The following is a 23,496-nucleotide window of genomic DNA, read 5'->3' on the forward strand; positions in this document are numbered from 1 at the left end:
TTTCCTACGCCCCTTTCTTACCCTGGACAGCTCTATCTTATACACACGGAAATGAGAGAAATACATATATCTACTGGCCATGCTATCTTGTCGGCAAAATGAATTGTATACTGATTTTTGTAATACTTTAATATTTCAGAGGATAGAACCACAAATTGTCATACAACTGTATCGTCATTTATTTTTAGACAAATTATACTTGCCCAGTATATATACAATCATACAAATCTACATGAATTATAGCATACCCACAGTTATAGTCAGAAACATTAGATTACTCAACAACAGTATTTACTGAAATGATAATTTGAAAAAGATATAGAGGCTCTTAAATATTTGACAGGTTTGTAGACATTGGGTTGTACTAGGGCCTGTTCGTTATGCGGAACAGGTTTGACTAAAAATAACATTTTCCAGTATAAACCCTTGCGAACCTGCAGAAGTTTACACGGTCCTTGCAAGGCTTTGTCGAGGCTCGCCTGAAAACAATATCAGATTACTAGGGTCAAACTTATTAAATAAACGAACAACTCTGGTCCAAGATGTTATTTTTACTTCAGTTCTACATTTGTCATATTGTCAGTAACTTTTCCTGTAGTTGCCTCCCTTCCATCTTAACACATAAATTGTATTAAAACTTGTTAGATTTTGTATCGTTGTCAAAAAGGTGATTTAAATCAGATAAAGATGAAAAGATGGACTTGTGGTAAAGAGGATGACAGGTTTTCCACGTTTGCTGTCCAGGTTTTTAACCATATTCTGTCTGAAGAAGTGATTGAACTTATACTTTGATGCCATCAACAAAATAACAGTTATTTGAAGGGTTACATTCTAGGGTTATATGCTTCACACAGTCCTCCAAATTTAGGGAGCAAAGTGTTTAAGCATGTCTCAACCCCAAATATGTAAAGGATGGTTTTACTTGTTAAAGATCCTGCTTAAGTATTGGACTAGTTCCTTTTGGCAATCATATTGACTGTGAATGCTAACTGAAAGGTGTTCAGTACTTTATTTAACATTTTTGAAATAATTTGATCCCATGAAAAATTAAATTTATACAAATGAAGAATTAACGTCAAACAAGTGTATGTATCCTGTATGCATATTTAATGAACAGCTTCGGGGTGGTCAGTGGTATCCATCGTTACAGTTATGTCGTGATGACGCTGACATGTTAGCCATGACATTCATAGTTGATATGGATGCCATCCTTACTAAGTAGGGTTATACAGTGGCATTGTCATAGACTGGTAATTATATAATGGCATGCCTCTTGAATATTTAGTATTGAAAATATAATACTGATTTTTTTTATGTCTATAAAACTCAAAAAATAACGTTGTGGCAGAATTATGTCAAAAATTGGATAGCTATACAATGTTGTGCTATTCATACACTTGTGCAATATAAAAGTAATAAAATAATAGTACTCCATTATCACTGTCTTCATTAGCTTTTTAATTGGACAAGTTATAAACTTGGTTTTGTTTTCAACATAATAATTATTAATAAATTGTTGAATGCAAAAGGTGTACGACAACAATGACATAACCCTTCAGGATATCAACAAGGTGACCAAGTAGAACATCAAGAATTAATTGTGTAGCAGGCAAGGAGTATTAGGGGGAAATACTGCCTTACCAGTGAGCTAGCTTTTACATGTGGTATAACCCTGGGACTTGCTCATTAAGTTCTAACGGCAAGCATGATCAGTGGCTGGATAAGATCCACACCCATATTACAAATATTACAAGCGAAGCCCAAGGGAAACATGATTTATCTCGGGGGAAACAATTCTTCAGGTCTCCCTCACACCATGGCAATAAATGTATAGGGTTATAATATATAGGTGTCAATTTCAGGTCCCGGAATGGAAAGGGATATTCATTTTTGATAGTTAAATAGCATAAATTCTTGCTTATACCATAAACGATATGTTTAGCTCAGAATATTTTTTAAGGATGAAATTCTTTACTGATTGTTAATTAACAATGTATTAGCAGTCTTTGTACTTCGTTTCTAACTTATGTATCATATTAGCTATAATGGGACATTGATAATCCTGAATTCATTAATAATGTCTGTTGTAAAGAGGTTCCTGAAAATACACCACATTTATAATCAATTACTCATTTTGGTACAGAAGTTAATTTATCTTGGTGTTCAATATTTAAAACAGCACTCTGTATCCAATCATTTGAGATGTAGGAGGTACAATCAACCATATTTTATATCTTTTGAATCAAAGGTGTTGAGCTAGCTCATAAGTCAAAGATCGATTATGACATACTATATATATCATATCTATATGTATTATGTCATGATCGATCTTTGACTAATTATAATGAGCATGCTAAACACCTTTGAACCTGTAACTTTTAGGCTTTCTGACCGAACCTGTGGTGTGGTACCATATGGAATGCGTTCTTACAGTCCATGTACACAATGTCCAGCTCCTCTCATCTGCCCACTTTTAGCTATAGATGAATGAACTGGGTGGTCGGGTGGTGCAACATATAGCGCGCATACTTTTCATCAAGATGACCAGGGCTTGATTCCCTGATTAGGTACAGTATTGGCCATGTTGGCTTTTAGCTCACCGGGTCCAAAGGACCAATGTGAGCTTATTCCATACTGTGGCATTCGTCATCCGTCCGTCAACAATTTCTTTAAACGACTTCTTCTTCTTAATCACTGATTGGAATTAAATTAAATTTGACTGGAAGCATTCCTAGGTGGTGGGGATTCAAAATTGTACAATTGGTGGGGCTGACCGACCAGGGGGCTAAGGGGTGGGGCAAAAAGGGGGCAATTTAGCTATATTGCTTTAAGCGACTTCTTCTCTGGAACCAAGAGATGAATATCAATCATATTCGACTGGAAGCATCCCTAGGTGGTGGAGATTCAAAATTGTACAAATCGTTGGGCTGACCCCCCAGGGGGGTTGAGGGGCGGGGCCAAAAGGGGGTAATTTGGCTATATTGCTACAAACAACTTCTTCTGTAGAACTGATGCACTGGATATTAATCATATTTAATTAAAAGCATTCATGGGAGGCAGGGATTCAAAATTGTACAAATGGTGGGGCTGACCTCCCACGGAGCTGAGGGGTGGGGCCAAAAAGGGTTATTTGGCTATATTGCTTTAAGCGACTTCTTCTCTGAAACTAAGAGATGGATATCAACCATATTTGACTGGAAGCTTCCCTAGGTGTTGGGGATTCAAAATTGTACAAATGGTGGGGCTGACCCCCCAGGGGGCTGAGGGCGGGGTCAATTTGGCTATTTTGCTATACACAACTTCTTCTGTAGAACTATGCCATGGATATCGATCATATTTGGTCGGAAGCATTCATGGGAGGCAGGGGTTCAAAATTGTACAAATGGTAGGGCTGACCCTCTGGTCTAAGGGGTGGGGCCAAAAAAAGTTTATTACTTGGGAATTGTTGAGATCCACACCATATAACATGGCCCTAGGGTCTGGCCCCACCCTTGGAGACATAGTCCCTGGGCCATAACTTTAAAACGGTTGAGATCCCCACCCCAAAACTATATATACAATTGCTGGGCATAAAGAGACGAATGCAGTCATGATATTAGAATAGACCCTGGGGTCTGACCGAACCCCTAGGGACCTAGTTTCTTAGTCACAACTTGGAAACAGTTGAGATCCCCACCCTATAACCATATATACAATTGCTGAGTATAAAGAGATGAATGCACATATGCTTTCAGGATGGCCTTGGGGACTGCCCCACCCTTGGAGACTTAACCCCTGGGTCATAACTCCAAAACTATATATACAATTGTTGGGCATAAAGAGACGAATGCACTCATGATATTAGAATTGACCCCAGGGTCTGCCCCACCCTTGCAGACTGAACCTCTGGGTCATAATTTTGAAACGGTTGAGATCCCCACCCCAAAACTATATATACTAATGCTGGGCAAAAGAAGAAAAATGCAGTCATGATATTAGAATTGACCCTGGGGTCTGGCCACAACCCTAGGGACCTAGTTTCTGAGTCACAGCTTGGAAACAGTTGAGATCCCCACCCCATAACCATACATAAAATTGCTGGGCATGAAAAATCTAATACAGATATGCTACAAGGATTGGCCTTGGGGTCTGGCATATTCCCTTTGATCTCATTTGGAGAATATCTTGCCATGATTGCTTAGATATCCAGGTGAGCGATACAGGCCCTCTGGGCCTCTTTTTATTGACTATTGTACTATTACATAGCTTACTGCTTGACTGATAGGTGTGAACCATACAACATAAAAGCTTTTAAGCAAAACTTGTTGCGATACGAGTACATCAAAGTAATAACTTTTTTATTTTTTATTTTTTTTATTTTTCATAAGTGTTTTTTACATATATACAAAAAAATATAGTACCTCCTGACACCCTTATATAACGACTCTCACAACAATGTCCGAAGAATACTCATACTTGACCTTTGCGTAAAGTTTGACCAAAATCAATGAAAGAATGAAGTTGCTATGTGTTTAAATTGAATCAGTTGATGATTTTCTATATATAGCAAGAGTGACCTTGGCCTTGACCTTGGACCCCCTGAAACACAACAATGTCCGAAGAATACTATACTTGACCTTTGTATAAAGCTTGACCAAAATCCACGAAAGAATTAAGTTGCTAAGTGTTTACATTGAATAGGGACGTGACAGGACGCGACGGGACGGGTGTTTGCATTGAATCAGGACGGGATGCGATGGGACGGGACGGACATGGGCAACACTATATGCCCCTTCATTTTATGGCGTGGGCATAAAAATCTGTTCTAAGATTTAAACAAAGACATTAAGTTGAACAAACTTTATACATGTAGCCCTTCATCCCAGAATGCAACTTGCTAAATATTACTTCCCTATACCTTTTTTAATGAGAAGACTTTTAAAGAGTCATACACAAATTACCAGATGTGAGCTTGAAAGAGTGTCAAAGTCATTCACATGAACAATCTCGATAGCTCTTCATCTGAGCATGCTTCTGGTCACATATCACCATCCTTTGCATTTTGTTTTTTCAAAAGATTTTTTTTTTTTTTTTTTCATATTTGACCCCTGTGACCTTGAATATAATTCAAGGCCATTCTTTTGAATAAGCTTTTCAAATCATCCAAGCATGCTACTGGCAAAATGTCATCATCCTAGCCATCTTGTTTGTTGTTTAGGAGAAGTTTTTGACATATTTGACCCATGTGACCTTAAATACGGATGAAAGACATTCATTTGAAAAAACTTGGTAGCCATTTATCCAAGCATGCTACTGGTCAAATATCATCATCCTGGTACTTCTGGTTATTCAGAAGAAGTTGTTAAAAGATTAACATATTTTACCTGTGACCTTGAAAATGGGTCAAGGTCATTTAGTTGAACGAACTTGGTAGCTCTTCATCCAAGCATGCTACTGGCCAAATACCAACATCCTAGGTCTCTTCGTTAATCAGAAGTCATTTGAAGATTTTAAACATATTTGACCCTGTGACCTTGGAAATGGGCAAAGGTCATTCATTTGAACAAACTTTGAAGCCCTTCATCCAAGCTTGATACTGGCCAAATACATTCATCCTGTGCCTTCTGGTTATTCAGAAGTTATTAAAAATATTTTTAAAATATTTGACCCCTGTGACCTTGAATTATAAATCAAGGTCATTCATTTGGAAAAGAATTGGTAGCCCCTTATCAAAGCATGCTTCTGGCGAAGGACATTCATTTGAACAAACTTGGTAGCCATTTATCCAAGCATGCTACTGGTCAAATATCATCATCCTGGAACTTCTGGTTATTCAGAATAAGTTATTGAAAGATTAACATATTTAACCCCTGTGACCTTGAAAATGGGTCAAGGTCATTCATTTGGACAAACTTGGTAGCCCTTTATCCAAGCATGCTACTGGCCAAATATCAACACCCTAGCCATCTTAGTTGTTCAGCAGAAGTCGTTTAAATGTTTTCAATATATTTCACCCCTATGACATTGAATATAGGTCAAGGTCATTCATTTGAACAACTTTCAAAGCGTCACCCTAGGCCTTCTGGTTATTCAGTAGAATTCATTTAAAGATTTTAAACATATTTGACCCATGTGACCTTGAATTAAAATCCAGGTCATTCATTTGGAAAAAAAATGGTAACCCTTTATCAAAGCATGCTTCTGGCGAAATATCATTAACCTTGGCCTCTTGGTTATTCAGAAGAAGTATGTTTTAAACACATTTGACCCCTATGATCTTGAATATAAGTCAATGTCATTCGTTTGAACAAACTTGGTAGCCCTTCATTCTAGCATGTCCCTGGCCAAATATCACCACCTGGGGCCTTCTAGTTATTCAAAAGAAGTTGTTGAAAGATTTTAACATATTTGACCCCTGTGACCATGAAAATGGGCAAAGGTCATTCATTTGAACAAACTTGGTAGCCCCTCATCCCAGCATGCTACTGCACCCTGGGCCTCTTGGTTATTCAGAAGAAGTTGTTTAAGATCATAGGAGTGTATTGAGAAACGGAAATAAGAAGTTCATCCCTAGTTGAAAATCCAATGTACTGGGAGACAGTATCACAATTTCCACATATTCTAATGTTTAATATTAAACTATAAAGCTGGTGAATATTGTATGTTTATTATTGTCAGCACAGTGTGTTCTCTCAATATTAAAGTATTTCAAAGCAATTCAGGCATTAATTCAGTTGTTTTTTTATCAATGAGTCACATGTGTCCATTTTTGTGTACTTCAGGAAACCGGCTACCTATTTTCACTACTGTGAAGTTTTTCAAGAAAGATAACTCTTATATGCATTTACTATGTGTATATGGTTTTATTATAAAATGTTAATTTTTCATCGTTTATAGATAATAAATTTTACACAATTTCAGCATTTATTCAATTGATATACATTAATGCAATACTAATCTGTGTCAGTTTCATTTTTTTTTCAAAATTCTCTCCTTTTTACATAAATTTCCATTTAAAATCCTTAAAATTCTGACAACCTATATTTTTTTGTGGCAGAGAATTTCCTTTGAAGAAATTCTATTGAGAAATGGTGACACAATTCTATAACTTAAAGTAAAAAGTTGACGCCGGACGGATAAAGGACGCCGCACCATGGCATAAGCTCACTTGTCCCTTTGGGCCAGGTGAGCTAAAAAACCCTTAAACAAACTTCTCCTGAATAACCAAAAGGCACAGGGTGATGATATCAAGCCAGTAGCATGCTAGGATAAAGGGCTACCAAGTTTGTTAAAATGAATGACCTTGCCTTGTATTAAAAGGGGTCAAATATGTTTAAAATCTTTAAATGACATCTTCTGAATAACCAAAAGGCCCAGGATCATGATATCAGGCCAGTAGCATGCTAGGATGAATGACTACCAAGTTTGTTCAAATGAATGACCTTCACTCATATTAAAGGTCACAGGCATCAAATATGCCATGACTTATGTTCAAGGTCACATGGGTCAAATTTGTTTAAATTCTTTAAACGGCCTCTCCTGAATAACCATAAGGCATAGAATGTTGATATTTGGCCAGTAGCATGCTTGGATGAAGGGCTATCAAGTCATTTCAATGACCTTGACTCACTTTCAAGGTCACATTTGGTCAAATATGTATAAACCTTTAAATGACCTAATCTCAATAAACAAAAGGTCTAGGGTGGTGATATTTGGCAAGTTGCATGCTGAGATGAAGGGCTATACATTTTGGTCAATGTAATGACCTTGTTCGACTTTCAAGGTCACAGGGGTTAAAATGTTTTAAAATGTTTTAACAGGTTGTTTTGAATGACATAAATACTGATATGATGCCTGTAGCTTTATTTTAGAACACTTTTAAGGTAACAAGTGTGATATTAATACCAGGTGAGCGATGCAGACCCATTGGGCCTCTTGTTTACGGTCTTGCACATGGCACTTGACATGTCAGATCAGGGCCCGTATTCATGAAACCGTTATGGATTCTGTGCTCAACTCTAATTTCTTTTTCCGTTTATAAATTAATAATGAAAGATTATTTTGACAATGATTTGGAAAATATTTGAAGACTTAAAGTCAAATACTGTTTACAATGTTTACATTTGATATCATAGTCAGCAGTTGCTCTTTTAAGCCACTCCAGATAGTCTCAATGTGTTTGTTTAAACAAAAGTACAATTTAAAAAGACCCAAATTTAGCCTTCGTCTTAGTATATTGTACATACTCATTAAGATTGATGGATTGATAGTTAAGCAGGTTAACTTGCAGAAACCAGAGTGTGGGTGGATGCTCCAGATATTTGTGATTTTGCTGGCCCCTAAACGAGTCTTTCATATTTTGACAGATAAATCTTTCACAATCTGGTCCTGGGGCCAGAGGAAAGTTGAGTTAAACTCATTTGAATTAAAATTTCTTAATATAACCCACTGGTACATTGCCTAGTAAATCTGGAATTTTCATGATTCCCTATAAATTTCCTTGGTAAAATGCAAATGGACTGTTATTCCATAATACTGGTGATGTCTGGTCATAACATCTTCTAAAATATCATTAGTCAATTTTAAAAGGCACTTGGTTTAACCTTTTGTTTTGAAAAATTATCTAAGCACATTTTCCAACTTTGTCTCTACCCTAGACAGGCAGGTTACAATATCAGATCTATCTATCCTGTTAAGAGCGCAATGATTGATCCTATTGTCAATCTTTATTCCACACATATTGAAAGAAGAACACAAGAATGATTGAAGTTAAAAGAGAAATAAATCATTTTATTTTTCTTAAAGGCAGTTGTTACTTTAATTTTTGTAAAAAATACAAATGATTGAAAGACATAGTAGTAAATACAAAAAAAAACACCTTCATAATTGTGCGATCGTGACGAGTCGTATTACTCTCAAATGAGGGGAAAGTCTGGTACCTAAATGGGTTCTAAGGGACTTCCTCTCCAGCATACCAATCACTGGTAAAATACCTGTAATACGTTATTTTTATTTTTTTTATCAAAAGTTTAACCCTTTAGAAACATAGTTAGATCATTTTTATTCTGCAGCAACAGAGAAGTGGCACTATACCACAAATATTCAAGGAAATAAAAAGACAAACTGAAGGCTACATACCCATATATTTGAATAAAACATAGAGCTTGAAGTGTATTTATCACAGTAAGGTATGGTACATTCCTAACTGTTAATATCAGACTAACATATATATTCCTATTTGTATAGATGATGTTATATCAAAGTTTTACCCTCTACACAAACAATGTACGTATTAAATGTGTCACAACGTTTCAAGACCGACTGGTCCCTTTGTCAAGCTATGTCAATAGGGGGTGTATGCACCCTGCACCAGATCGGTCATAGCTTGACAAAGGGACCAGTCGGTCTTGCAACGTTGCGACACGTTTAATACGTACATTGTTTGTGTAGAAAGTAAAACTTTGATATCACATATTTCCAAACTGATGAATCTTATTAAAGATATAGATGACATTGTCATACTTATTAAGGCCCCATTGTTAAACCCTGTATTCTCAAGCCTCTCAACACATAATCGTATGGATTTATAAACTATTTCCTGAGAAATTATTGCTGGGAAGTATTGAGCAGAAGTATTTAGAAGTGAAACCTTCTTTATTGATGTACACACTAAAATGTAAATGCTGTACAACTAGATTTAACTTTAATATTCTCTTAAAGGCGTTATTTAGTCAAATGACAAGCAGAATATTGAGCCGATTCTGAAAGTATATATCTTCTAACGTAAGTTTACGTAGTTGATAATGACATGACCTGAAGCCAACGTCCAGTGTGGTCAGTTTCATTTTTTGAGAAAGCCGGTGATAAAAATAGGAACGACAGAAATAGCACAATATCCGGGCATTTCAGTGAGATGGACAACACAGTGTCAGTTATAAGTATTGAGTTCACACATAACACATTCTTGAATTTACACAATACATCGCAAGTAAGAATTATAAGTATCATAATATATACCTTTTATCAGATATTTCTGTTCACATTTGGATTTAAATAAAAGCTAACAGGTTCAATTAGACGCACTGAGAGGGTGTAGCAGGGAAAATGTCAAACTCATTTATAACGATGTTTGAGATGATGTTGGAAGATGATTTTGCTTCAGAATAAATGTATGTACTTGTATTCCAAAGAGGCTAGGCGAAAAAAGCGAGAAGTTACCTTCTCTCCTCGGCTGGAAAGACATTTTTGTTAGCTAGAAATTTACCGACAACTGCTGCTAAAACGTACAGCTGTACAGTCAAGGATTTCTCAATTACTGATTAAAAATGCCAAGAAAACATTTTCTCTTGTAAATTTCTTGACATGAATTGTTCATAAGGAGTATCAAACTATATAATCATGAAGAATTTTGTGTTAAGGATATAAAAAAAAACTACTTCACTAAATTGTCCCTTTAATGTCACTGATTATTCTGTGTTGTTCATAATCCTCGTTATTTTCAAAAAAACATAACTTTCTTGGTCCCAAATTTTTTCTGTTAAACTGGTTTTATTTTAAATGAAAATAGACTGAGTCTGATATTACGTGTACGATACACAAATTGTTTCTGTAATGGTCCTTGTGTTTCCTCTAAACTAATGGCCATGAGTATAACAATTAAAAATATAATGACTTCAAAAACCTAACACGAATAGTCAGAATCATAATGCTTAAATAGTCACATTTCTGTTTCCTATCTTTTTTAGTCAACTTGTTTTCTAAGTTCTTATCACTCAATGGTAAAAGGTTGTCTTTTTAATAACAAATCTACTGAACAAGTTCAATTCAGTAGACAAGATAAACAACACAAAGTGGAAAAGTGATCACAATGTTAACTCCTTATCCCAAGGTTAGAGATAACTATACACAGGTCTGACTCTGCCACACACATGTAAGGTTAAGTTGGATATGATCACATACATGTACTTCTAAACCATATCTTTGTAACTTGCATCATGATTTTAGGTTGAAACTTTTACTAGTGCCAATTTTTCCACAGAGTTAAACCTGCATCGCAAGGTCAAACCTTTACTAGAAGGTACTGTAACTACCGGGATCAAAAGGTCAAGCATGTGCACGTGTCAATAGGTCAAACTAAGGTCATTAGGTCAAACCTACATAACAAGGTCAAACATGTGTCATTAAGTCCAAACATGAATACAAGGTCACAGTAAAAGCTATGTCATAAGGTCAAACACATGACCGGTCAAACCTGGGTCACAAGGTTAAACCTGTGTCAGGAGATCAAATCTTGCTTCAAAAACATTATAAAATATGTACCAAGATTTGAACAATGTGACTAAAATATTACCATTGTATATATAGACATATCACAATTCAGTAACAGACTGACATACAATAAATGCCTTGAAAGCATGGGGATTTCATTTCAATAATCATATTTTGTCACAAAGCTAAATATTTATAATTTACCAACTTTGATTATGTAGCATGTACAAAATAATTTTAAGTTATAAAAACATAACTCAAATTATCAATTAAAATGATAGTGATTGCACTTCATCTTATGCTAACAACAAAACGTCTACATCTAAACATGTAATAAAACTGAAGACTTGTGTCGATTTCTATACAATTCCAAGGCAACTGATTTGTCATGAATCCTCTAAACACAGATTATTCCTAAACATATTTATTTTCCCGTTTACCAAAAAATATCCAGAGACTTGATTAATAGATTAAGTGAACGGTTAAGTTAATGTGTAGATGAGTCTGTGATTAAATAGGTTTAAAATCCATTTATTGTCCTACAATATTTCTGTTATTTCTTAGATTATTTATCAATTTATATAAACATGCTTACAGAGAACTGAGAATTCTATTCAGTATTAATTGTACACCACTTTGCTGGATATTCAACAGTAAGATGGTTTAGGGGAGTTTTACATCACTTAGTCGTTAGCTCATCATCAAAATCCAAATGCTCCGCTTCCAATACACATAACCTCTCTCGACCCCTAGAACATGTCACGATAAAATCAAAGGCTCTTTTTAAACAACATCTTGCAGATGATACAAATAGACTAACATGGTGTCTTTTTTTAAGAAAAACAAAGGGATGGACAGGCTTTGTGTAGATGGACAGGCTTTGTGTAGATGCTACATAATCTTCAAAGAATTGTTTCAGTCTACCGATTGGTCAAATTTTTATACTCGAAACTGATCAAAAAGCTTATCACAAGCCTTTGATGTTGTCATGACATAAACCTAGGGTGCAGGAAAGCTATGTGCATCAGGAACAAAACACTTGGGTTTTGAGAGTACACAGAAGTGACATAAACTAGCCATTATATGTTGGGGCACTAAATGAAAAAAAAACCCCAGAAAAAACAAAGAATGTTAAAATCCAAATGATTTGATCCAAATTCAATTTACTACATCATCATCAGAAGCAAGTTGTTAAGTCCATTTCAACCTTAAACTGTTAACAATTATCCTTAGTAACATATTCTAAACTTCATGACATCTCTGATGTTATATCTGTTATATGTATAACACTACATAACGTAAGCCATCTGGCAACACATTGGTTAAGGGAAGTGATGTGTTAGACTTAATTTGAAAGGAGAATGATAACGTCTATTACATAGAGTTAAGATAAATATGTATGCCACCCACATTTTTATTTATTATAAAATTCCCATTACAACAAACATAAACAAAGTTGTGTTTCAAGTCAAATAAACAGAAATACAACTAATTCATTTTTCAAATAAGGGAAACTGAAATGCATTTTAGCTCAAAAGTAGCGTGCAACATTTCTTGGTGTACTACAGTACTACATGTACCCTATGGCTATGAAATGGCTTATAACAGCCATAAAAATGTCCTACCCTGGTGAGATAGTATATGAAGTAAGGTTATAGTGAAGAGTTCCCATACAGGATAGCAAAGTTGTACAGCTCCAATGCCTTTGTATAACAAATTAAAACAGCAGATAAATGCTCACTGCCATACCAGTACACACATCGGTACAGTTATAAAGGTGTAAACGTCAACATACATTGATTGGTTCTATTATAAATATACACTCAGTTCACAACCTATCACAACCTCCACACATCATTCTCTGTAATTATACCTCGCACACATTACTAAAAAAATCCTCAACTGAACATGGCGTTAAATTTTTGGAAAAAAAGGTACGTCACATGAAAATAATAGTGAAACGGTGCGAAAAAGGCACACGACAGGAAACAAATAGTGACAACCGCAGTGGGAAAAATGTATGTGACTTGAATCTAAGAAGTTAAAACTGCAGTGAGAAAATAGGTAACTGCAACCAAATTTACCTCATTAGAAAATAAGATAATGTAAAATATAATAAAATGAAATGTCCAATTTGATAAGGAATTAAAAATCAATATTATGCGGTGTTATTTGTCTATCTTCAATTAACCACCATACATGCAGTTATAAAACTATTAACATGTGTAGCAACAGGCACAATTTCTTTCACTTAATGTGTACTATAAATAGTGGTATCACAATTTGTCATCTCTCTACACACACCAAGGAAACATTATTGCATAAATTATCTGTCACATCTCTCTCTCTATTAAGAAACTTCTTAGCTTTCATTCACTCAATATTCCTTTTTTTCTAACATATATAATTGTATCACAAATTCAACAGCAGGGATTACCCTTCTTTCTGTTTTTCATGAGGTAATTGGTGATTCCCAGGGCACCCCCAATACCAAACCTAACAAAGTTATCCCCTACCAATGGTCCCATAGAGAACAGGCCTTTATGCTTGATTGACTCATAGGAGAACATGTCAACATCTAAGGTATTATTTTTGCTGTTTATTGGGTGTTGAGGATCTATCCCCAAGCTTCTTCCTTCCTCAGGGAGGAAGGATAAATTTGGGCATGAGCCAATCAGAATAACAGCAAATGTAACATCAACAGTAGTAATGTCATTTCCTTTCGTATTTTCCAACAAAACTCGTTTGTCTTCACTGATCTGCACCAAGCGATGCTTTTCATATGGACGATATAAAGGGTCAACAACTTTTCCCTTCATCAGTGAGTGAATTCTGTGGTACTCGGGATACAGACCCTGAGGCAGTTTCTTAAAAATCAAGTTTGAGTCATTTGCTCCTCTTCTGAAAACATGAATCACAGGCAGGTTTGCACCTAGAGCCATGAGAATGGCATCGGCAGCACTTAGTCCAGCTCCAACAATTAACACAGGGTCGTCAGATGATGAAGGAATCTCCTGCCAACATTTCAGTGCAGATTCAAAGTCATGCAGTGAATGGATAACATGTGGTAGGAGTTCCCCTGTTATATTAAGTCTGTTTGGAATGTCGAATGTCCCGGTGGCTACCACTACATGTGGTGCTTGGATGCAAAACTCCTTGCGGTGCACATCGTCCTCGTCCTCAGCTGATTGATCGACCACACTAACATAACCTCTGACCTCCCATAGGAAGGAGTGATTTTTGGCAATATTCTTACAGCACGGTTCTACCTCACCGCTCTCCAGGTCCATGTCATTGCGTAAGTGGTATACTTTCTGGATCGATGTGACAGTGTGATTGTCGTAAAAGTGATTTTGAAGGTCAAGGCTGGCCACATAGTCCATGTAGTAATTTCTGACGTCAGACATGGTGGCTCTGTTACTGCATGGGTCAAGAGACTCCCCCTCCCTGTCAAAAGGAAACTATTCTGTCATATACAATACTCTAAATACATAACAAAAAAACAGATCTTTCAACTTATCTATGACTTCGAATAAATAAGATTTTATATTTCTTCCTACAGTTGTTAATTAAACACCTTTTCTACAACAGTGCCTTTTTTTGTTAACAATTTATACAATATAAAACAGATTGGTTAGCAAACTCAAGCAATTAAAGTGCCACTTGCACTCAAGTAATTTTTCTATTACCACCATTTCTCTATTTTTACCCTGAGGAATCAGCGAGCACCATTAGATGGACATTTAGCAATGACTGTGTATAGAAAACGGGAGACTTGGACAGCCATTGTACAAGAGGGAATATAAATAAGTGTGTAGAAGAAACGTGTGAAAATATAGAAAGACCTGTTTACCTGAATTTGCGATCGCGCCAGTCCTTCAGTGGAACAGATGGCAACTCCATCCAGTTTCCTAGACTTAATGTCTGCATACTTCCGTCCATTTTCTGTAAAATATATGACAACACATGTTAGGCATTTTAAAAAGTGTATAAAACTGTGCCTGGAATAATTTAACATCAACCTGCTAATCCCATATACACTACAATACATTTTGTATATTTTTAAAACACAGCGAAAACAAATACATGTACTTTTATTTTTTTTATCATTAGGGCTTCAACAACATATAAACCTGACGATGCGATACGTATTGTGATACTGTGGTCACGATATGATACGTATCACATTACATATAGTAACAGTAGAAGCAAAGAGAAAAGATATGTTGCAATTTTTTCATGGCAATATTACAACTGGAAATAGACTTGGTCCAAAATGGGCATGACTTTAAAGTTTCACACAATTCACGTCTCTCTATGTGCATGCCAAGCTGGAGCTGTCACTCGCCCCATGTGAACGGATGAGTAGACTAAATTTAGAAACGACAAAATCTAAATAATACCATAGGTGTTTCGTGACCTCCCTAAAAATATTGTGTATCATACCACATTCAAAATATTGCGATATATTGTTGCAGCTCAATTGATCATTATGACCCACTTCATGGACATACACTGATAAAGCCCCAATACATGTTTCATCTTTTCTGACCTAAGGAACCACATTCAATTTTGTCACACTCCAAGGACAAACCTTCCTAGCCAAACTTTCCCACCTCACGGAAATACCTGTCTTTTCATCTACACAAGAAATATTACCTGCCAAGCCCCGCCCACTTTGCCACGCCCCAGGACGATGTGTCTGAAGGCATGTTCCTCCTCCTTCTTCCAGTCCAGTAGGGAGGGTAGCTCTGCCCCCATGTCAGCATCAGGGTGGACGAGGGCATCAAACAACAGAGCCACAGGGTTAGAAGTCCTCCCCTCTAGACCTTCTGACAGGAAGTCAATGTCCTGAAAGGGAGATAATTCAAATACTCTTTTCAAAATTTGGTGTTTGTTTTTTATCCGAATTCTTTTTTTTTCAATTAATAATTTTGTTAACAAATTACAATACGGTAGGTATCACTGCAATGTTCATCTTCATCAAAACATTCAAGCATCTTATTACTTGTTTTCCATGATCTGTCAAATTTTGCAGAGATCTAGATAATTAAATTTGAAAGATATGTACCTGGTCAACTATTGACTGTGTTGGGCCAATCTCCTGTAACTTGGTGTGAAGGTATGTGTTGGAGTGGGGGTTCCCATTGTAGTATGGCCTATGTCCCGACAGGAAGTAGGACAGACTGATTGCAGATGGACCATTTCCTGAAATCAAATAAAAAATAGCAATTTATGCACGTCTTCACAAACAAGAGGCCCATGGGCCTTAACGGTCACCTGAGTCTATAGTATTTATTTTTGTTGTTGAAATATGTACCAATTTGAGTAAAAAATAGTATAATGTTAACTTAACTTTGTCAGGACCATGAGCTGATCATTCCTAGACCAATTTTAAGTGAGATCGGCCTATTAGAACTTAGTAGCAAAATAGCGGCCATGGCAGCCAAATTGTATTTCTGATTGACCCGAAAAATAACAACACTTTGTCAGGACCATGATTCGATCATTCCTACAAAGTTTCAGTTCAATCGGCCAAGTAGATCTTTACTTTAAGTTTGAAATAGTTTACCAAAATGGCAGCTGTGGTGGCCATATTGGATTTCTGATCGACCTGAAAAATAACAACACTTTGTCAGGACCATGAGTCAATCATTCCTACAAAGTTTCAGTTCAATCGGCCTAGCAGAACTTGACTTTAAGTTTGAAATATGTTTTCAAAATGGTGGCCGTGGCGGCCATATTGGATTTATGATTGACCTGAAAAATAACAACACTTTGTCAGGACCATGAGTCGATCATTCCTACAAACTTTAAGTTCAATCGGTCCAGCAGAACTTGACTTTAAGTTTGAAATAGGTTTTCAAAATGGCGGCCGTGGTGGCCATATTGGATTTCTGATCGACCCAAAAAATAACAACACTTTGTCAGGACCATGAGGCGATCATTCCTACCAACTTTCAGTTCAATCGGTCCAGCAGAACTTGACTTTAAGTTTGAAATAGGTTTTCAAAATGGTGGCCGTGGCGGCCATATTGGATTTCTGATCGACCCGAAAAATAACAACACTTTGTCAGGACCATGAGGCGATCATTCCTACCAACTTTCAGTTCAATCGGTCCAGCAGAACTTGACTTTAAGTTTGAAATAGGTTTTCAAAATGGCGGCCGTGGCGGCCATATTGGATTTCTGATCGACCCGAAAAATAACAACACTTTGTCAGGACCATGAGGCGATCATTCCTACCAACTTTCAGTTCAATCGGCCCAGCAGAACTTGACTTTAAGTTTGAAATGTAAAATGTTAACGGACGACGGACGACGGACGACGGACGACGGACGACGACGGACGAAAACGGATAGCAATAGGTCACTTGAGCTAAAGCTCAGGTGACCTAAAAAGTAATTATTCCAACAGCAGGTCATGACATGAAGTAATTCAAGAAGAATGTTCACCCTAAAAACTTCACAATTCAACAAGAGAACTTTGATGAGCTACTGATACAGAAATAGCACATGTCCTTTAGTCATGCATATAGGTGAACTTGAAAGTGTGTGTGTTTGTGTGTGTGTGTGTGTGTGTGTGTGTGTAAGTACCATGTTGTAGTTTTCCTGGTCAGTTGACTTCAGGATACTAGGATGGATGGATGTGTTTGATCGTTATAAAAATTCACACAGAGAAGTTTAAACATTTGATATGTTCTTATTTTTATGCATCTCGATAACTTGACAGTAAGCATAAGTTTATACTTAAAATATTTACATATGTTCAGAATAACAACCACACTGATAAAACTTCTTGTGCGTGTACCAGCAATTTCAAACTATCTGATATTGATTGATTATGTGTCAAAACATTAGCTTTACATTTCACAGCTATATTTTATTGTGCTTATTCTGCTATCACACTTACAATCAGCTGGTTGATGTAATATAAAAAAAAACATCTAAAGGCCTGACCCTTTGTGTATATGGTAGGTATAACATCAATGTATAGATATTATGAATTTTAATATCTAGGTAATTAATTGAAAATTTATTATGGAGATGAAGGTGAATGATATTCTCAGTAATTTAGAAAAACTGGGTGGTCTGGTGGTACACTTAATAGCGCACTCGCCGACGGCCAGGGCTCAATCCCCGACTCAGACATGTAAGTCACTGGGTCGATCACCTGCCTGACCACGCAAGTTTTCTCAGCATACTCCAGTTTTCTCCAACAGTTACAACCCCTGTTCAATCCCCCCCCAGGCCAACAAGAGGTAAGAAATATTGAGAAAAGTTGTTTTATAATTGTAATAAACTGAAGATTATGTTTTTTATTTAGGTGAATGTAAAACTAAAACCACATGTTATCCATATATTATTATGTTGAACATTAAACACTTGAATACTTTTAAATAAATTCAAAGACTATGTATTGTTTCTTTGTAGGGTCAACGAACGTCACCCAACTTAAGAAAACCAATATCTACGCTCCACAAACAGACCTCATTATATGCCACCACTTCAAAGATTTTTTATAGGCAAAGAATCCTGAATATGCATCCGTATTTTTATGGAGTTAATCCGATTATTTGTTATGATTAAAGTAAAATACCAAACAGGATTTAATTTCATGCCTGAGAAAATGTTGTATTATTCATGTCTGTATATCTGATGAGATGCAATTATTATTGTGGATTTGACTTAATTCTGCAGCACACCAAAACACAGATCAATACCCTTGTCTTGATGGTATGGACCCACACACAGCTGGTGCGTAATCCTGTCACACGTACGCTGCTACATTAATACCTAGCTCCCAAAACTCTCAAATATTTTTATACAGTCAAACAATAAACTATCAATTGTTACAAAATACTTTTGTATTCAATATTATCATATAAACATGCTTCATTCATAAATTGGATTTTTTTTGCTATCAGAGTTGAAATGGAGACACATGTACTCCTCACTTTACCCTCATCATCATTCTGAAGACCTTAAATCCACACATTTTAACTTGGGCAACAATAGAATTTTATATTGATCTTAACAGTTCCTTCGAAGATAAATATTAACATTAACAGCAATTATCCACACACATATGGAGCAAGCTGTAAAAAGTTTCCATGAACATGAAAATGGCTGACATTATGGTTAATTCACTTTCACACTAGCTAATGATTGTAGGATTAGATTGGAGGTCAACTATAAAGAGTGTAGTTCTATTACTGCTATCACTCTATACCAGTTAAAGGCCATTCAAAAGCACACATAGGATCCTAACACATTTTACACCATGTATGCATAGTATCATTTTGTCGTATTTCACCACAGTCCTCTATCACAATTCAAACAAAACACATGCTCCAGATTCTCTGTTCTCCGACAAAACAAATGTACTGTTTATAAAATCATTAGTGTTTGCAAGCGCTACCGCACCATAACATCAAGTACTGTATTACCTACAGTTCCGTAATGTGTACACAGTTGTACTTCGAAGCAGTAAAAAAAGTCAGAGTTTTCACACTATCACATGAACTGTAACATTTATACATTTTGTAAATTGATGCTTCTTGGGATAAAAAACAGGACAGATGTGGTTCATTTCTTTATGCCATCAATATAATGGCTATTGATATGTAAAACCCAATATTCTTAAATGGCTAGTGCCAACACCTTGTGAATACACTACCATTGATTTGTTTTTAGCCTAATGACCTATATATATATATATATCATCATAGCAACAAGCCTTTTCTAGTCAGATACTCACAGGCAGGTATCATCTCACAGATAATGAGCCCAGCGATATAAAGATCAGTCAGCATAGCATACAGATTACAGGATATCAATAGCTCATTCCAAAATACATGTTTTAAAAATAATCAGAAATCAAAATAAAGACAAAAATACAAGTAAATTTTAAAATATGTTTTATATGACTAGGACCTGGCAATTTATATATAGAAATACTGATAGCAGACTGACTTTAAAAGAACTCGGTTCTAACAGAAAACCTGGGTAGTGAGGCAATTTTTTCATACCTAAGCAATTGAGCTCCGACTCATCGAGATGAAAGTAGAAATGTATATTAGCGTTATTGCATAGGTACTTGGTAGTCTAGGGTATAATTCAAGTACACACCAGCTGATATTCATCAACTTACACTTACAGCAGCATGCGTGATCTGCTGATGGGGAAACACATGAAAAACTCTACAGAGAAAATTCATCCCTAAATGACACTGAGTTTCAAATATCATGTAATTTTTGTATTCAAAACTTTTAAAAATTTACTTTAATTATCTAATGATACATGTACCGTACCGATGTATTATTGGCACACCTACAGAGCTAGATACATTGTATATTACTGGTACAAAACTTCAACAGCTTCGTATACTTCTGAGAAACATCTAAACTTACTACACCCATCACTTTTCTTAAAATAACTTCATTTGCGGCTTGGCCTTGGAGCCTCTTAAAGCTCTGAAGCACTTCCAGACTAGAATGTATCCAACAACATTTCTAAAGGTGTAAACCAATTTCCTTAAATATCATTTACATGTACTAGCCAATGATAACAGACCCTAATTATTACCAAACTTAGCCAAATCAACCCAACTTAGAACTAAGATATTTATCAAGGATATTGAGACAATTAGTTGACATTAATGATTTATCATCATGTGAGGGGTACCCCTCAGATTTTTTTTTAGATCTAGAAGCTCTGTCGTTCCATCTGGTGGCTTTTGAGATACATATTTGAGTGATTTAATTTATTTTACAAACATGTCTGAGCCAATATAAACAGATTAATTTATTCAGATTTTTGCTGTTGTGTTCCCCAAACCCTTTTTATATCATCAACATGTCTCGGAACATAAGATGACGGTAGCTCCTATATCGATGTTTAGATATATACATATATACCCAGTAGTCCTACTGAAGATAGGCCTAGGACTACTCTTAAAAATATACTTCATCAGTTGATGACAGGGACAAATGAATGTTTCTATGATGTGAAATTCTCAATAGGCCTGGGTACCTACAGCTGCTTGGAAGTCATGTATCAACTTGTTCTTCGAAGATGATGCAGGTTTTCATTGGCTTTGCAGCTATGTTTACGATGTTGACAACTTTAAAAATATTAATAATAAAATCGGCACCAGGTACCCTAGGTTCGGGATACGTACTGATTGTCGGCTGTCGGTTATACAATTAAATTTAATATATTTTTCAATTGAATCACACATCATTTAATCACTATTCCGGACTATAATGAAAGAAATAATAATATAATAGTATATTGAATTTTTGATCTGCATGCAACTGCTTATTTGCTTACGTGGCAGCTACGCGCCTGCAAAGAGCAAAAATGACAGAATTTTGGACTTCAGTAATGACCTAGGAGAACAAGTAAAATATTCTCAAAACTTCTTCATTTAACATCAATTATGTGATAAAATTGATATAAAATTTGTTTCTACTTGATACAAAATTTATGAAACTCATCACAGTTTTTCATTTTAGCTCACCTAATGCTTGCTATAAAAAAATGAGAAATGCTTAAAGTCTTGTTTCACAAATCTCATTTGAAATGGAAACTTATAAGCAATAACCTACATCTATAACATATTGAGATTGTATAACAAACAGGTTAGCATACAAATGTAATGTAATTTACCACAGAATTAGACAGTCGAAGTCTGTGATCATACAATGTATAGAAATTGATATTCTGAGTTAGGATACATAGAACTAGGATACAGAGTTTGTGATACCATCACCTCGTTAGGCTGACAAAGTTTAATTCTAGTGTATCATGCAGCCCTGGATCCAATCTGACTCAGAGATCTACACCAGGTATGACCAGTTAATTCCTGTACTTGGCATGTCTCTGGTATATTTATAGTACAGTATAAAGTATATATGACATGTTTATTGACCTATGCATGAACATATTTCTGAACTATTGACTGACCAGATGATCTAGATTTTCACCCGCTGAGGATAACAAGTTTATATAACTGGTTTGCTGTACAGGACTGTGGTGTAGAGTAGTGACACACATTCTGACCTATACACATGGCTAATTGATCAGGAGCATTAGTTACACCACAGGTACTAGCCTCACCTGTCAATACACCTAATATAATCACTTGATTAAGGGTCATATCACTTGATTATATTATAGGTGTATTGACAGACAAGGCTAGTACCTGTGGTTACACAAGCTGATTTTAAGGGTTGTTGTCAACATTACTGGCAGGTAAATATTTGCCTTCCAAAAACAGAACATCAGATTTTTTTAAAATCTAAATTTTGTTTTTCCCAGCACAAGCCACTAACTGAAGCATATATTTGCATATGTCAATTTTAAAAATGATTCATATGTATATTCATTATAACTAAGTAGTCGCTATAAATACCACTGCATATTGATTGGTTTTTCATGAGCAGGTTTGTTAATATTGCTTCAGATCTTGTGTTAACTATTTGGAATGTCCACCAACCCTAGTTCTGGTGACTCTCCACACCTATGACTACACTATTGATTATAGCAAACAGGACATGATGTGAACACCAGGATATACCGTGACCATGACGTCGACCAAGTATAAACTGTACCCAGTCAACCCCGACCAATGACCACAAACATCATAGCTTATATCTATTGTTTAGCACTGATGTTACAAACACACATTGTAGCTAAATTTATGACTATCATCCTGACTATCACCGTGGGTCATCTGCATATTTGGAGATTATCCCTCACCAAATTGTGAAAATTAAATATATTGTGTATTTAGTCTGGTAGAGTTGATAACATTGAAATGGTTGAACATGATGTGTATGACAAATTCTGTCAGTGGTACCGTACTTGTAGCCTAGACAAAAGACAACAAGGAATTTAGTAAATACACATTAGTGGAATGCCTTTTGACTTTGAGATATACATGTGTGTTTCCTTACTTTAAATTTTGAATCATCTAGAATGAATGGTTTTGCATAAGTTTAAGTACTTGACCTAAATTCTATGTACACATATCACGGAAGTGCGTTTATTTAGTGTCACACACTCACTGAGGCCATCATGACAAAAATAGTAATGACAGCCTTGAGATTCCGTCTTGTCCTACTCCACACGTTCTTTACAGACATGTTCAGTGTATGACAGACAGAGAAGTCTATATATACAACAAGCAGTGAATGCACTTGGTGAGTCTTCCAGTGAATCGTCCGGTGAATCTTCCGTGAAC

General features: G+C 35.9%; 1 protein-coding gene across 2 annotated transcripts in view; it reads right to left on the bottom strand.

Moving 5' to 3' along the window:
* Positions 1-9,951: 9,951 nt before the first annotated feature.
* LOC110446310 (oxidative stress-induced growth inhibitor 2-like) overlaps positions 9,952-23,496 on the bottom strand; it is a 28,442-nt gene continuing 14,897 nt past the window's right edge. For both annotated transcript variants that reach the window (XM_021491392.1, XM_021491393.1), the window contains exons 3-6: positions 16,319-16,455; positions 15,907-16,098; positions 15,101-15,192; positions 9,952-14,694 (exon numbers count right to left, since the gene is read on the bottom strand). In XM_021491392.1, the coding sequence (XP_021347067.1) occupies positions 13,668-14,694; positions 15,101-15,192; positions 15,907-16,098; positions 16,319-16,455 (1,448 nt within the window). In that variant the 3' untranslated portion in view covers positions 9,952-13,667. The remainder of the gene's footprint in view (positions 14,695-15,100; positions 15,193-15,906; positions 16,099-16,318; positions 16,456-23,496) is intronic.

The sequence above is a fragment of the Mizuhopecten yessoensis genome, unplaced genomic scaffold, assembly GCF_002113885.1.
Source record: "Mizuhopecten yessoensis strain PY_sf001 unplaced genomic scaffold, ASM211388v2 scaffold2671, whole genome shotgun sequence".
In the NCBI taxonomy this organism is placed as follows: Eukaryota; Metazoa; Mollusca; class Bivalvia; order Pectinida; family Pectinidae; genus Mizuhopecten; species Mizuhopecten yessoensis.